The 16,438-nt window shown below is 41.1% G+C and overlaps 1 protein-coding gene across 7 annotated transcripts in view; it reads right to left on the minus strand.

Annotated features, from left to right (window-relative positions):
• TBC1D4 (TBC1 domain family member 4) overlaps positions 1-16,438 on the minus strand; it is a 210,500-nt gene that overhangs the window by 69,187 nt on the left and 124,875 nt on the right. For all 7 annotated transcript variants that reach the window (NM_001206310.3, XM_024999914.2, XM_005213847.5 and 4 more), the window contains exons 2-4: positions 14,770-15,357; positions 12,351-12,440; positions 8,822-8,926 (exon numbers count right to left, since the gene is read on the minus strand). In NM_001206310.3, coding sequence (NP_001193239.1) covers positions 8,822-8,926; positions 12,351-12,440; positions 14,770-15,357 — 783 coding nt within the window. The remainder of the gene's footprint in view (positions 1-8,821; positions 8,927-12,350; positions 12,441-14,769; positions 15,358-16,438) is intronic.

Here is a 16,438-nt window from a genome sequence, read left to right on the forward strand (position 1 = left end):
GTTTTTATTGAGGTAACATTTGTTTATAACATTATATAAGTTTCTTGGTACAAATTTAATTCAACTTCTGTATACACAGTGTGCTTAGCACCCAAGTCTCACTTCCATCTGTCACCATACAATTGACCCCTTTACCATTCTGCTCTCTCTCCCACCCCTGGTCCCTCTGGTAACCACCAATCTGTTCTTTGAGTGTGTGTGTTTGTTTCTGATTTATTTTTTATACTCTGCATATGAGGGAATCATACTTATTTCTCATAGCGTAATACCCTCAAGGTCTAGGTCCATCATGTTGTCATTAATGGCAAGATTTCATACTTTTACATGGCTGAATAATAATCCATTATATATATATATATATATATATATATATATATTCCCTGGTGGCTCAGATGGTAAAGAATCTACCTGCAATGCAGGAGACCTGGATTCAATCTCTGCATTGGGAAGATCCCCTGGAGAAGGAAATGGCAGAATTCTTGCCTGGGAAATCTCATGGAGAGAGGAGCCTAGCAGGCTACAGTCCATGGGGTCACAAAGAGTCAGACATGACTGAGCAACTAAGCACAGAACATACATGTGCATATATATACACATCACATCTTCTTTATCCATTCGTCCATTGATGGGCACTTCCATGGATACCATATCTTGGCTCTTGTAAACCACAATGAACAGAGCGGTGCATATCTTTTCAAATTAGTGTTTTTAGTTTTTTCAGATAAATACCCAGAAATGGAATTGCTAGACCACATGATAATTCTAGTCTTAATTTTTTGAGGAATCTCCATATTGTTTTCCATAGTGGCAGCACCAGTTTATATTTCTACCAAAACAAAAGGCCACAGGCACAAGAAAAGATGCTTAACATCACTAATTTTTAGGGAAATGCAAATCAAAACCACAATTGAGATATCACCTCACACACATATCAGAATAGCTATTACCCAAAAGACAAGAAATATTTAATAACAATTGTTGGAGAGGATGTTGAGGGAAAAGACCCTTCGTACACACAGCCATTTTTAAAGACCTTTTTCTCCCTTCCCTTACGGCCTGGTTTAAGAAAAAGTTATTACTTAATGGAGTTACTCCACTGTTGCATCTGAGTGTATGAAGAGCCTGGAATAAAAAGAAACTTCATCCACAAGTCCATTCTCTGTATCTCTATTTCTGCCCTGCAAATGGGTTCATCAGCACCATTTTCCTGGAGTCCATATACACACATTAATACAAAATATCTGTTTTTCTCTTACTTCACTCTGTATAACAGGCTCTAGGTTTGTCCACCTCAGTTCACCTAACTCAGATTTGTTCCTTTTTATGACTGAGTAATATTCCAGTGTATATATGTACCACAACCTCTCTATCCATTCACCTGGACATAGTGGGGGAAGGAGAGGGTAGGACAAACTGAGAGAGCAGCACTGAAATATAATGCATGCATGCATGCAAAGTTGCTTCAGTCATGTCTGACTCTGTGTGACCCTACATACTGTAGCCTGCCAGGATCCTCTGTCCATGGGATTCTCTAGGCAAGAGTGCTGGAGTGGGTTGCCTTGCTCTCCTCCAGGGGAATCTGCCTGACCCAGGGATCAAACACAAGCCTCTTACCTCCTGCACTGGAGGTGGGTTCTTTAACACTAGCGCCACCTGATGTAATACCATGGGTAAAATAGAAATCTAGTGGGAAATTGCTACGTAACACGGGGAGCTCAGCCTGGTGCTCTGTGACAACCTAGAGGGGTGGGATGGGGGTGAGATTCAAGAGGGAGAGGATATATGTATATATATAGTTGAGTCACATTATTGTATGACAGAAATCAATAAAACATTGTAAAGCAATTATTCTCCAATAAAAAATTTAAAAAGACACTTTATTCTTCTGATATTGCTTAAAGGACCAAGTAGCCAGTGATTAGTCAGCTATGTTTTACTATAACTTTTTAAAAGGCTCATCAATAATTTCATATCATTCTATGTACAAAAAATGGAGTATCCATAATCTGCTCTTTTATACTATAATTTAAAAAAATAAAAAAGTTCTAACGCTCAAAAATAAAAGCACTACATGCTTTAGTAACTTTGCATTTTCATTTCATTTGCCTTGTTATGTATTCAAAAGCAATTTCAATGACTTACATTGATATTTACTATTGTTTTCTTGTTTCTCATTAATTTAAGGCAGTGAAGGGGTTAGTCACCTGTTTAACTTTCAGGTAGTTTATTATTTGTTATTTGGTAAGAATGTGATGTAAAAGGCCTCCAATGGAAATACTGAACTTTCATGATTTTTTAATCCATTTCTAGATGAAACGAGATCATTTCAATGGTGACTGAAATGTGGCTACTGATTTCTCCCAGCCATAAATATTACTAAAATTTTATTTCTAAAATTTTCAGTGTTTTACTTTGCTTTAATCTACCATTTTATAGATGGTTTATAAATTCTATGATGGTATCAGAGCAACTAAAAGTTAAATTAGTACTATGAAGTTAAATTCAGTTCAGTTGTTCAGTCATGTCCAACTCTTGGCGACCCCACGGACTGCAGCATGTCAGGTTTCCCTGTCCATCACCAGCTCCCTGAGTTTGCTCAAACTCCGGGAAGGTAAATCAGTATTATGAATAACTTAATTGTTTTAGTTTAGATTCAGCAACAACAAAAAATCCTAGGAAATGTTAAAAGTTTAACACTAAAGGAATGAGTAAAGAGAAATCAACCATATGGAACAAAAAGAAACTATTCTTAGTGTGACCATCAGGAAAAATTAAATTTCCAGAGAAAATTATGTGATGGAACAAAGAAAGCTAATTTATGAAATTAAAGGGAAATTCCATGATGAAAATAGTGCTCATAAACATTTCCCTACCAAACTTAAGTTCTGTATGGCATTTAAGAATGAGAATCACAGAATACATAAGGACTTCAAAAGATTATCTAGCCTCATTCTCTGGAAAAATCTACACTCTTAACCCCACACAAAGCCTGGGTCTTGGTAATGTGGATTTTGGGGGGGTTTCTTTGTTTTACTAGTTTTACTTTCCCGGGATACTATTGTGGGGATCTGTGGATCTGAGGAGTTCTACTTTTTCTGTCTATGAACAGTAGTCAGTTCCATTTTTTTTCATACCTTTTAAACCACTTTTGGAGAAAGCAGAAATGATATTTTCCAGAAATCTCAAATGTGGTTAAACAAGATTAAGCCACTTGCTTTGCGTTACTTTACAAAAGAAGGAAGGGAGGGAAGGAGGAAGCAAGGGAAGGAGGGAAGGAGGAGCACTGAGCATCTAAACTTCTGGAGTAACCCTCCAGGGCCCACGTGAACGCTATACAGTAAGGCCCCTATCCAGGAACGCTTCAAGTTGGGAACTTTCAAAGACATGAACATGCGTTCACGTGTCAAATCACGTTAAGTTAGCACACATGCCTGGCGTACATTGTCACATGCGTCCGTCCTCTACAAGTGGTTGTGCTTTTGTGTACTTTACTGCACAGGACTGTTGTGAGCAACAAGAAGAGCTTACTAATGAAGACCTGATAGAACTGGAGGCCCAGAAAAAAGACAAAGACGAAAGGAAGAAGAAGTAACTGAAGAACCGAAGAGATTCATGACACAGGAAACGGCAAGGGTATTTTATCTGAGCAGGCACTGTTAAGTTTTGAGACCCAGGACCCAAATGTAGACCCGTACATAAAGATTGCAGCAGCTGTTCAGAATGCAATCCAGTGTTACTGTGTTATCTATGGTGGGAAAAAAAAGAGCTAATACCCAGACATCACTGGATTGTTTTTTCAAGAGGGTAGATGGAATTGAATTCAGCAAGGAAGCAGAACCTGTGCCATCAGCATGAGGCGTGAGTGAAATTTGAGATTGCCCTCCATCTCCTATTGCTGACACTCCTTCAGCTCTACCATCTCCCACCTCCTCTCCCTCCTCCAGTCAGTAACTCTTCTTGCCTGTCCACTCGATGCCAGCCCCCGTGTGCCAGCTGTTGTACTGTGCTACTACACTTTTCAAGGTACTGCACTATAAGATAAAAAGTGTTTTCTTTATTGTTTTTGTCTGTTTTTTATGTATTGTTTGTGTGAAAAGTATTAGAAACCTATCACAGTACAGTACTATATAACTGATTGTGTTAGCTGGGTACATAGGTTAACTTTGTTGGACTTAGGAACAAATTGGACTTACAAACAAGTTCTCAAAATGAAACTCGTACGTGTGGGACTTACTGCACTGTTTATCATTCATAACAATCTCTACAAAGAAACAAGAGAAAAAGCTAGTTGCATATTCTCTGTGCTCAGAGTAGATAAGTCAGCATGTGTAGTTTTGCAATATTTTGTCTTTCACAACTACCAAGCCACATCAAACATAACACTGCTTAGACCTATATAATATTTGACTGTTTTATTCTATATGTCAGCTGCTTGAACCATCCTCCTTTATACAGGAAATTTACATTTAATTTTTCCTGTAGCTTGCAATTCTGATGCCTCACCATTCAGTTAAGATGGTTACTGATAAAAACAAGTGAACAGGATTTCAAAGATTCCAGCACAGGCCCCTCCTTAAGAATAATGATGCCAGCACTAATATTCTGATGCAACTTCAATGTAACAGGAAGACATTCTCAGCCAGTCTTGGCTGTTGCCTGAGCCACAGAACTTCTCAAGATGGAAAAATGCAGCATGTTCCTAGACTCTCAACTCTGACTTCCTGTTCTGAAAACTCATCCTATGTACACGAGGGAAAAATAAAAATACTAAAAAATACAAGCAAAACAAAACTTGTAAAAGAGGTTGGAAATCAGAAGGTTTTACAGTTTTCTTCTTGGTGGAGGTTATCCAGTAATCAGAAATTTGTTACTGTTCTTTTTGTTAGTCACTCAGTCATGACCAACTCTTTGTGACCCCACAGACTGTAGCCTAGCAGGCTCCTCTGTCCATGGAATTCTCTAGGCAAGAATACTGGAGTGGGTTGCCATGCCCTCCTCCAGGGGATCTTCCCGACCCAGGGATCAAACCCGGGTCTCCTGCCTGCAATGCAGGCAATTCTTTACCATCTGAGCCATGAGAGAAGCCCTAATCAGAGATTAACCAGCACATATAAAAAGATTACCTGAAGTTAAGAGTAACACACTCTATCACTCAAAAATACACTTACCAACCCCTGCTCTTCTAGAAACTACTGGGGGATACAACAGTAAGGACAGCCTGACCTTGTAGGAGTCACCACCCAGTGGGGTGGAAAGTTATGTGAACAAACACACAAGATAATGGATTTGCAGGAACTGTTAGAGATCTATGACCAAGGCACAGCAAGAGCAATTACAACAAAGCAGGGAAAGGGGTCAATTCCTGGAAAATGGTGTCAGGAAAGGGGTTACTGGGAGTTTATCTTTAAACAGGGTCCTAAAAAGTACACAGTAGAAAAGAAGGGCAAAGGGATTCGAGTCAGAGCAGAGCAAAGGAGGCCTGCTTCCCAGAAAAGAATGTGAAAACGGATACAGAAAGAGAATATACACAGTCTCCTTGTATAGCAGCTGGGTGGACCCTCAAGGCTGGCACAGTTGCATTCCCCACCCGATGATATGAAAGCAGTGAGCCCTGGCTCTGCCCTCCTCTGACAGGCAGACCCCTCACTCCATGCAGCTCAGAATTTCAGCGGCATTTCTGTGAGCCGCACCACCCACCTATCTCCTTGATCTCACGTGTCCTATGCATGAATCATTTGTTGCTTCAGTAGGAAGCCAAATAAACGCAGCCTCACATCAGGCGTCACAGCAGCCTCTGGAGTCTGGCCTAGAGACAGCTGAGTGCAGGGGACAGCATGTGGGAGGACACAGCGGAGAGAGGGAGAGCTTTCGGGGGGATGGAGAAGCATGAGGTAGGCCCTTCTGCCACGCTAGACCATGTAGATTTTGTCTCTTAGTAAGGAGCCATAAACTGGTCCTTCGTGAGAAAAAAACTACAACGTAAGGTAGGCTATAGACAGATGACAGATTAAAGCAGTGGCAGGAAGACTAGTTAGGACACGAAGGCGATTATCTTTCTAAAGAAGGCCCAGACTTAGATACCAGACAGAGAGAAAAAGGAAAGCGAGATGGACATATGGGACATTCTACCTTCGAGTTTATAGCAAGGGTCCCCAACTGTGGGACCACAGACTGATACCGGTCCATGGCCTATTAGGAACTGGGCCTCACAGCAGCAGGTGAATGGTGGGCAAGTGAGCGAAACTTCATCTGTATTTACAGCTGCTCCCCATCACTCACATTACCACGTAAGCTCTGCCACCTGTCAGATCAGTGGTGGCATTAGATTCTCATAGAAGCACAAACCCTACTGTGAACTGCACATGAGGGATCTAGATTGCATGCTCCTTCCTTTTTTTTAGTTGGATAAAAATTGCTTTACAATGTTGTGTTGGTTTCTGCCATGCAACAGTGAAAATCAGTCATAATTATACATATATCTCCCAGTTACAAGGTCCTTAAAGAATTATCCCAAAACCAATTCCAGCCCCCACCCATGAAAAACTGTCTCCCATGAAACTAGTCGGAGAAGGCAATGGCACCCCACTCCAGTACTCTTGCCTGGAAAATCCCATGGATGGAGGAGCCTGGTAGGCTGCAGTCCATGGGGTTGCTAGGAGTCGGACACGACTGAGCAACTCCACTTTCACTTTTCACTTTCATGCATTGGAGAAGGAAATGGCAACCCACTCCAGTGTTCTTGGCTGGAGGATCCCAGGGACGGGGGAGCCTGTTGGGCTGCCGTCTATGGGGTTGCACAGAGTCGGACACGACTGACGAGACTTAGCAGCAGCAGGACCATGAAACCAGAGCCTGGTGCCAAAAAGGTTGGGGACTGCTGGTTTGTAGGATTTCGTAAACAGGTGGATATAGATGGTACAAAAGGATGCATTATGATTTCTAAATATGGAAGTTGTGTAAATGGAACAGTCAAAACAAAATACGGCAGGTTTTGGAAGGGTAGGAGAGCAAGGATCTGCAGTGCAGGAAGAATCAGTCTTCGGAGGAGGGACTGAGGAAGGAAGGAAGAGGGGCGAGTCAGGCAGTGGATGGGTGGGGAATGGGGCAAGATTACCCTACATTCTCACTTTCTACCTAAGTCTTATTCAGTTGGCATTTTCCAGGATTGTATCCTTGGCTCTCTTTAGCCTTCTCTCTTTTTCTTGCCCCTGTGTGCTCATCAACCCCCACACCTTCAATCATTCTTTACCCAGTGACCCTTAAATTTCTATCCCAAGCCCTAAACTAAACCTATATAATACAGTGTCCACTTGGCTATCAACATGTGGTTTTCATTGGTATGGCTAACTGCCTAAAGTGAGAGCAAAACTTTAAAAGGACCCCTCTTGCGTAAAAACCGTTGAATGCTACATTCCCTAGTCAGAAAGTGTCTTGGCACCAATTCATCTCCATTTCTTCATTATCCCTCAACTCAGTGTCCACGCTGGGAACACGGAAGGCAGTGACTCCCAAGGAGTTACTAGGGAGGATTTAAAATGGATGACCAACAAGGTCCTACTGTATAGGAGAGGGAACTCTGCTCAATGTTATATGGCAGCCTGGATGGGAGGGGAGTTTGGGAGAGCATGGATACACGTGTACGTATAGCTGGGTCCCTTCGCTGCTCACCTGAAACTAACACCACGTTGTTAATTGGCTATATCCCGATACAAAACAAAAAGTTTTAAAAATGAGTTAGCAAAGAGGATGGCAACATGCATTAAGGAATTGAGGAGAATGCAGCCTGGCTTACTCTGTTCTAAGTGGTGGTATTTCCCTGGGGAAAATCAAGGGGGAAGATGTATGTCTAATAAATGCCGTGCTTCCAAGAATGGTAATGTATACATCTAAAGATTTGTGCTAAAATGGTTAGGAGAGGTAACTCAGGAAGGATATGTAAAAAGGAAGAATATGTAAAAAAAATTTAGGGGAAAACACTGACATATTTTTAGTCACTCAGAACCATTTCCAACTTCGTCTTACATATTTCTTCGAAAATTCTAACTGTTCCCATTAAAGAGGGAGTGAGAACGCTGGAGAGAAAAATTGGCTTCCAAATTCCAAAGAAAGAAAATCAAGGCTAAAAAAAGACCATAAAGAAAGTGTTTTTAAAAGGAGGACAGGGGCTGATGAAATACAGAGAAAAAAACAAAATCGCTGTCTACCCTGTTGAAATAAGCATTATCTACCCTGAAATGTTAGAGCAACTGAGAGAATAAAAGGTCTTCTTTATCTTCTTACATGAGCAATGGAAAAAGTAACCACTCTTTTTCCATGATCAAGCTTTTCCTACCTTTTAAAAAAAACAGCCAACTCATTGGAAAAGACCCTGATGCTGAGAAGGATTGAAGGCAAAAGGAGAAGAGGGTGGCAGAGGATGAAATGATTGGATGGCATCATCGATTCAATGGACATGAACTTGGGCAAACTCTGGGAGATGGTGAGAGACAGGGAGGCCTAGCATGCTACAGTCAATGGGGTCTCAAAGAGTCAGACACGCCTTAGCGACTGAACAACAACAAGCACCACCTTTGAAAAATACTCTCAGTAATATTTCTGGATTTGTTAAAATCAAGAAAATTATCTAGGCTAAAAAATTGCCAAGACAATCTGGTTTTGTTTTTCTATTGTGGTTCTGCCTCAAAGGGCAGAAACTCATCTCTGGTTGCCCTCCTCTTTTTCCACTGATGGCCATTCTGTGAGGCTTGGGTCTGTCAGAGGCAAGTCTCCCAGGAGTCAGAGGTTTGGGGAGGAGCCTGTGGACAGCAGTCACCCCACTTACCAGAGATTCACTGGCACACTGGAACACGTAGCAGATATACTGGCTCAGTCCAGGCTCCGAGGACTCCCGACAAATAAAGCCGAAGTGATCAACATGCTTTATACCCTAGAGAGAGAAGAAGTGGGGAGTTTATAAGATTATGTCCATTTAACCAACACTATGCAAACAGTTCTGTGCTTTCACACTTTCATGAATTTCTCCTTCACGGCACTGTGATAGGGGACATAATGTCAGAGCAAACTTTTATGGCAGACTTTTGATACATAAAATAAAGAAAACCAGCTCAGATTGCTTTGTTTCTGGCAAACACTCTGTGACTCGGGGCCACAGAAGGAAAAGCAGGATGGCACAATCCACTGTCTCTTGTAATAAAACCACTACCCAGTGTTTGGCAGTACCAGAGTTTTCAATTTATTGGTCGTCATTGAGCAAGCAGTCTGATGATTCATCATAAACCCTGTTCTTATTTACTTGAGATTAAGAATCATAAAACCGACAATGCTCTACTGAAATGACATGCAATTCCCTAAAGCCTGCATTAGAACTACTAGAACATTTGTCTATTTATAGACATTCAAGGAGTCACAACTGTTAGAAGATGAATACATTAAAGAAATTACTGCAGACGTCAATGATCCAAATTCACAAATCTGTACTTTCTGAACACAAGCTAAATAACCTCAGCTACACTTTATAAAAAAATTCTGAATCATTTGAGAACTTCAATCAGCCTGAATATATACACACCAATTAGCAGCCAGTAGCACCTTGTGGTCTGGCGTATTGCAGTCCATGGGGTCGCAAAGAGTCGGACACGACTGAGCAACTGAACTGAACTGAGCACCTTGTTGCTTTAACAGAAAGCACGGTACTTTGCCAAAGTCATGAAAACCAAAACTTTAAAGTTGTCCTGCAATCACTTGAATTCCAGGGAAAAGGAAACAGGCTTGGAGTCAGATTTGTGCTTCCACCTTAATTCAAGCAATTTACTAGGTATGAGATACTGTGATGTGTTGATAAAAAGTATCTCGGAAGTTCCACTTCTCGTTATAAAACAGTAGTCATGGCACCTATTCCCCAAAATTTTTCAGATTCAGAACTAAGAAATATCTTAGTTCTTTGCATGTTTGATAAATAGTAACCACAATTCTTGTATTAATAAGCCTCACCTATCCAGTGGATATGGAAAAAGGAAATCAACTCTATAAAAAGAAAAAGTTAATAGGAAGAATAAAGTTATACAGTCCATGAGGTAAAAGTAAATTCCATCTGATACAACTCATTCATGATTATATAATTTCTTTGACTTGGGACTTCCCAGGAGATCCAGGTTAAGAATCTGTGCTTCTGCTGCATGGGGAATGAGTTCAATCCCTGATCGGGGAACTAAGATCCCACATGCCTGCAAAGTGCAGCCAAAATCAAAATAAGTAAATAAAATAAAATGGAGAAATAGCATCATCTTAAGAAAAAATCTTTGACTAACTTGGCATTAAATGGGGAAAATGCATAGTACGTCACCAGCTCACCAAGTTTTCAGGCAGTGGCAATGTTCCAGTAAAGAAAACCACTCCCTTATTCCTCACGCTTGCCAAAAATCCAGTCCTACTGATTTTGAAGAAAGAAACATACATAGGGGTACATGTGAGGAGCCTGGTGGGCTACAGAACATGGGGTCGCAAAGAGTCACATCACGTCGTATGTTTAAAAGTATGCCTGTTCCCAAATGCAGCCATCCTCCATCAGTGCAATTCTGTGGAAAAGTAATAGGAGCTGGCCACGCAGTGAGGGGCAGAGATTAACCTGACAATTATTCTGATCAAAGGCCTTTACACAAAGCTTCCTCATATTTCAGTCAATTCTTTTTCTTAATTCTTAATGTCACTACAAAGCTTGCTTAAAAAAAAAAGAAAAGGAAAGGAAAAATCTTGTTTGAACTGCAAGTTTACATATTTGGTTTGGCTGGTTCTTTTTTTCTTCTTTTTCAATTTTTTTTTTCCCTTAAATGGTCAATGAGCATTGCTAGTTTTCTTCCTGCAAGACTTGGGGTGGGGCTAGGAAGAGGCACAGTCTTTTCCAATGGTGACTCTTGCTCTGGGAAACAGGAAATACACAGCTTTGCACACAACTCTCTCCTCAACACTGGGCATGAGGCCCAATATACAGAAATATTCATTCAACATTTATTGAACACCTAAGCATTAAGCTCTGTCTTAACACATCTTATTCTCTGAGGCTCTACAGCATAAGACACCCACCCTCACAGACCTTATGATTATGCAAAGACCCCAAGGAAACATGTTGTTACGAGAATGCTTAGTAAATACTATTTTTCAGTTAAAGTGAATCATCTTTCTACCAAATTTTTTGTCCCTTAAATAGGAATTTAGAAATTTTCAATATATTCACCCTAGAGTCAGATGCTGCCTTTCTCAATTATTAGAGTAGAAAGCTTTTATCTTCAGAACATAATTCTAGGTCTCCATATAACAGAACAAATATTAAAATAAAACACTGGAAGTGAAACTACATTAGCTGAGTCTGAGGAGAGTAATTAACAAGATGTACTAAAAGTTGTCATTTTCCAACAGAAGAATATCTGAACATCCTACCTATGGCAGTGCTAACTCCAAAATTCAAAAAAAAAATTTTTTAATAGGCAGCCTTGATTTTCAACATTAAAATATAGGAAAGGGCCTTGGCAAGATCCAAGACCCTGAAGGTACCTCTAAGGTACACCTATTAGGAAATAAGTTATTGCTTCTCTATTCCAGGGACCGCCTCAGAGGCATCCTTGCATTTTTAGCTTTCCCATATTCAGATTTAGATATTCCCTCCATTCCAACATCTTCAGAAATTCTTCCTAGGTTTGCCATATAATTAGGCAGCTCTAATTTTTGGATAGCTGTACTAAATTATTATATTACTATGGTACTTAGAATACTACTTTATGCCTGATATGACCTCAACCACATATAATTGTATTGATTATTTTTAAAACTTTTATATACACAATATAAGAATTAACAACAAGTAAAAGGCCAACGATACATACACAAACCTTCTTTTCAAACTTTAACATTTACAACAATAAACTTGAAAGTACTGGTTCTCCTTTTATCACCTATTATGGCATAAAGAGCAAACATGACTCAGTGATGCCAAAACCCACTGCCCAAGATTCTGAGGAAAACTAATCAAGAAGATATTTCCAAAAGAACTCACCAGCGCAAAAATTCCACTCAGCCCTTTGATGAAGGGGTGCTACGAGGAGACAGGGCTGATGACAGTGAGCGCAAAATACTAGGATACTGAGGACCTGGACCCAAACACACGAACACTCTGAAGATAAATCCACTTGGCAAAAACCACCACAATACTGTAAAGTAATTAGCTTCCAATTAAAATAAATAAGTTTTTAAAAAATAAATAAAATTTGAAGGGATTCAATCCCAGTTATTTTTCTGGTTAATTGAGAAACAAGCCTTAATTGGTTTCCTCAAATACTATAATCTACTTCAATACATACCTGGGAACAAGACGAGATATCTTTAAAATTCTTCTCAAGCACAACTGATTTAGTGTCCGGACTGATAAGGTTAATCTCAAACCGCCCAACCTTAAAAATAAAGCATTCCAATTAATTTCAACTTACCAAGAAGCTAATATCTTAGTTTACAATTAAATATTTGACTAATAATACAGATTCAAATACTCTATACAAGATATATGGGCTTCCCTGGTAGCTCAGCTGGTAAAGAATCCGCCTACAATGCAGGAGACCCCGGTTTGATTCCTGTGTCAGGAAGATCCAGTGGAGAAGGGATAGGCTACCCACTCCAGTATTTTGGGGCTTCCGTTGTGGCTCAGTTGGTAAAGCATCCACCCGCAATGCAGGAGACCTGGGTTGGATCCCTGGGTTGGGAAGAGCCCCTGGAGAAGGGAAAGACTACCCACTCCAGTATTCTGGCCTGGAGAATACCATGGACTGTATAGGAATATACAGTGTCAATACCTAACCCCATCAAATTTACAACCTCAGTTATCAATCGTCTGAAAACAATTCTTCCTTTCATCTAGAAATCATGAAATAAGCTGCTCTTAATTTAAAAGAAACCATTTTTTTCCAAATTAGAAATTATTGTCTTTTCAAAAAAAAAAGCAACCTTTATAATTTAAAATCTTACTTTCTCACAAAGGATCAACAGAAAGATATACTTTCAATTGGGCAGATAAATTTTTTTTTAGTTTTTTAAATAAATAACCATTTAGAAAAAAATTAACAACATGGACTCTGGCTAGCTAAGAAAAAGAACAAATCAAGAGAGGAAACTCAGGGGACTTTCCCGGTGGTCCAATGGCTAAGACTTCAACTTCTAAGGCAGAGGATGCTGGTTTGCTCCCTGTTTGGGGAACTAAGATACCACACGCCTTGCGGCCAGAAAGCCAAAACATAAAACAGAAGGAATACTGTAACAAATTCAATAAAAACTTTAAAAATCATTCACATAAAAAAAATCTTAAAAAAAAAAGAGAAGAAACTCAGTTAATGTATTAGCAAAGAAAAGACTATAGACACTTTAATCACATGCCTCAAGTTATCAAGAACAAAACAGAACAAAACAACCATGAACTTCTGATAAAGCAAATATTACATCCTGGGACTATTTACCAAGGTACACAGTGCAATTTCCTTCTTAAGGACTCTTTGCAATGGGACAAAAGGACCGTCACTCCTTTTTTCAAGAAAACTCAAATCTGAGGAAAACTCTAATCCTCAAAGCTGAGGATTAATTAAAGAATCTCTACAGGGCATTGTTAGGAATTCAGTTCTTTCAAGTGGAATTGGACACTTTCTATACCCTGTACAACTTCAAAAACTACTTTTTAGAATTAAAAATCGTGTTTTACACCTATAATACAACCTGCACCCAATGATTTTAACAACTGATCCAATAAATTATCAGGCCTACGATGTTTCCTAAACCTCTCCTTTGTATGAGAGTAAATTGGTGTATCCTCATCTGAAGATACAACCATGAGTCTCTGGACTTTTCTTCTCTCTAGAAACTTCTCTCTCCTTCAAGAAGATTCACACTCTCCCAGACTCACATCTTTAAACCCTTCTGACTTTCTGCAGTCATTAAAAAATAATAATAATAAATAGCAACATTTACTGAAGAATCACGTGTGTGCTGAGTCATGTCCAACTCTTTGCCACACCATGGACTGTAGCCTGCCAGGCTCCTCTGTCCATGGGATTTCCAGGCATGAATACTGGAAGGGGTTGCCATTTTCTACTCCAGGGAATCTTCCCACCCAAGGATTGAACCTGCATCTCCTGTGTTTCCTGCACTGACAGGAGGATTCTTTACCACTGAGCACCCTGGGAGGCCCTAGTGAAGAATCAACCTAAGGCAAACGCTGGTGATGCTAAGATGGCATGCGTGCTAAATTGCTTCAGTAGTTACCAACTCTTTGAGACCCTATGGACCGTAGCCTGCCAGGCTCCTCTGTCCATGGGATTCTCCAGGCAAAAATCCCGGAGTGGGTTGCCATGTGCTCCTCCAGGAGATCTACCCCACTCGGGGATGGTACCCCGTCTCTTAGGTCTCCTGCACTGGCAGGCGGGCTGGGTTTTTTTGTTTTGTTTTTTACCACTAGCGCCATCTGGGTAATCTCTGCTAATTTCCCCAACCAACTTTCCCTGATGCTCCTTAAAGTGCTTCTCTCTCTTTCCCTCCCTGCCCTGCTCCCTTTTCTCTTACATTCCCCTTCACTACTGTCCTTTGCTCTTTCTCCAACCTGCCTTCTCTGCTGCCTGGGGGACATGACAGAAAAGTTGGATGCTTCCAGATTGAGGACCAGGGAGAAGCTGGCCGCTGGGCTGCTTCCGGCTATAGCAAAGGATGGGGAAACACGGGGAGAGCCGCCGGCCAGGACAGCACCTGAAACAGCATGGTTCTGTTCTTCTCCGAGTCCGAGGGCTGCACGTGGCTGGGCGCGCTGGCATGCCTCCGCCGCGGCTGCGGCTTCTGGCTGTTCTCGTGAACTTTCCTTTGCAGGACCCCCGTGACGCTGCTGCACCGAGACCGGAACTCCTGCTGTTCATCGAAGCCCGAATCTTCCAAAATCCTCTCAGGGAAGCAGACTCGCGAGCTAGATGGCCCAGGCTGGCTGGGCGCGGCAGGGAAGACCGGGTGGGTGTCGGCGACGCCATCCCCTTCCTCCGACAGAACGTCGACGGGGCAGGCCGGCGTTCGGGCCTCGGATCCCGCCTGGTCTTCGCCCGAGTCCCCTGCGCGCGGCTCGCTCTGGAGCCGCAAGCGCTGCTGCTCGTGCAGGCTGAACTTCTCGATGCAGTCGTCGATGAGGCTGGACGGCGCCTTCTTGTGGGTCACGGTCACCCTGCCACAGTACAGGACCTCGAACTTCTGAGAGTTGTAAAAGGCGTCCTCGTTGTCTTTGCTGGGTTTTGCATCCTCTTTCATGGCAGCTTTCGATAACTGCCTTATGCTGCTGATAACATCAGGAACCTGGAAGAGAATTCAGAACAATTATTATTATCACACGCAATGCATTCTCATGGTAAGTGATAAAATACTGAAAGTAATAGACCCTACATAAGATAAAGTATGGGCTTCCCTGGTGGCTCAGTCAGTAAAGAATCTGCCTGCAATGCGGGACACCTGGGTTCGATTCCTGGGTTGGGAAGATCCCCTGGAGGAGGAAATGGCAACCCACTCCAGTATTCTTGCCTGGAGAATCCCCATGGAGAAAGGAGCCTGATGGGCTACAGTTCATGGGGTCACAAAGAGTCGGTCATGACTGATCGGCTAAGCACACAAGACAAAGCATAAACTTAAATTACACTATCGGATATAAGTAATATAAAGATGAGACTGAAAATTTTTATCACTTTTATAATTTCCCCTTTTAAATGTATTCATTTCCCCAAAACAAAGCCATGAGACTCTACAAGTGGCTAAACCTTCAATAAATTACTACAATGTACTCTTTGAGTACTTCTAAAAGGTATTATTATCACTGTTTCAATGGACATGAACTTGGGCAAACTCCAGGAGATGGTGAGGGACAGACAGGCCTGGCTTGCTGCAGTACATGGGCTCGCAGTGTCAGACACGACTTGGCGACTGAACAACAACATAAAGGTATTATAAGGGAACAAAAGGTTAAAATTAAATTTAAAAAATAAAGTGTAACATGGTTAAAGTACCAACCACCACTGAGATAAACTAATTATTATGAGCTTCAGCTGAAAGGAATGGAAGTTTCAACAATAAGACTAAAATTAACTTTCTGAATGAAGAGATTAAAATGCAGACACCCCTCACCAGCATTAGCCATCAGAGAAAATGCACATTTAAACCATAGAAAGATACTATCTATTACACACCTATTAGAATGGCTAAAATCAAAAAGAACAAGTACCGACTAGAATATGGAGCAATTGGAACACCCGTACGTTGTGTGCAGGAATGTAAAATGGCACGAGCACCTCGGGAATTTGGCAGTTGCTTAGAAATTAGACAGATCGATCTCACACTCCTAGATATTTAGGTGAAAGCCCTGAAAATATATGTTCATAGAAAGCCT

Source organism: Bos taurus, chromosome 12, assembly GCF_002263795.3.
Source record: "Bos taurus isolate L1 Dominette 01449 registration number 42190680 breed Hereford chromosome 12, ARS-UCD2.0, whole genome shotgun sequence".
Taxonomy (NCBI): Eukaryota; Metazoa; Chordata; class Mammalia; order Artiodactyla; family Bovidae; genus Bos; species Bos taurus.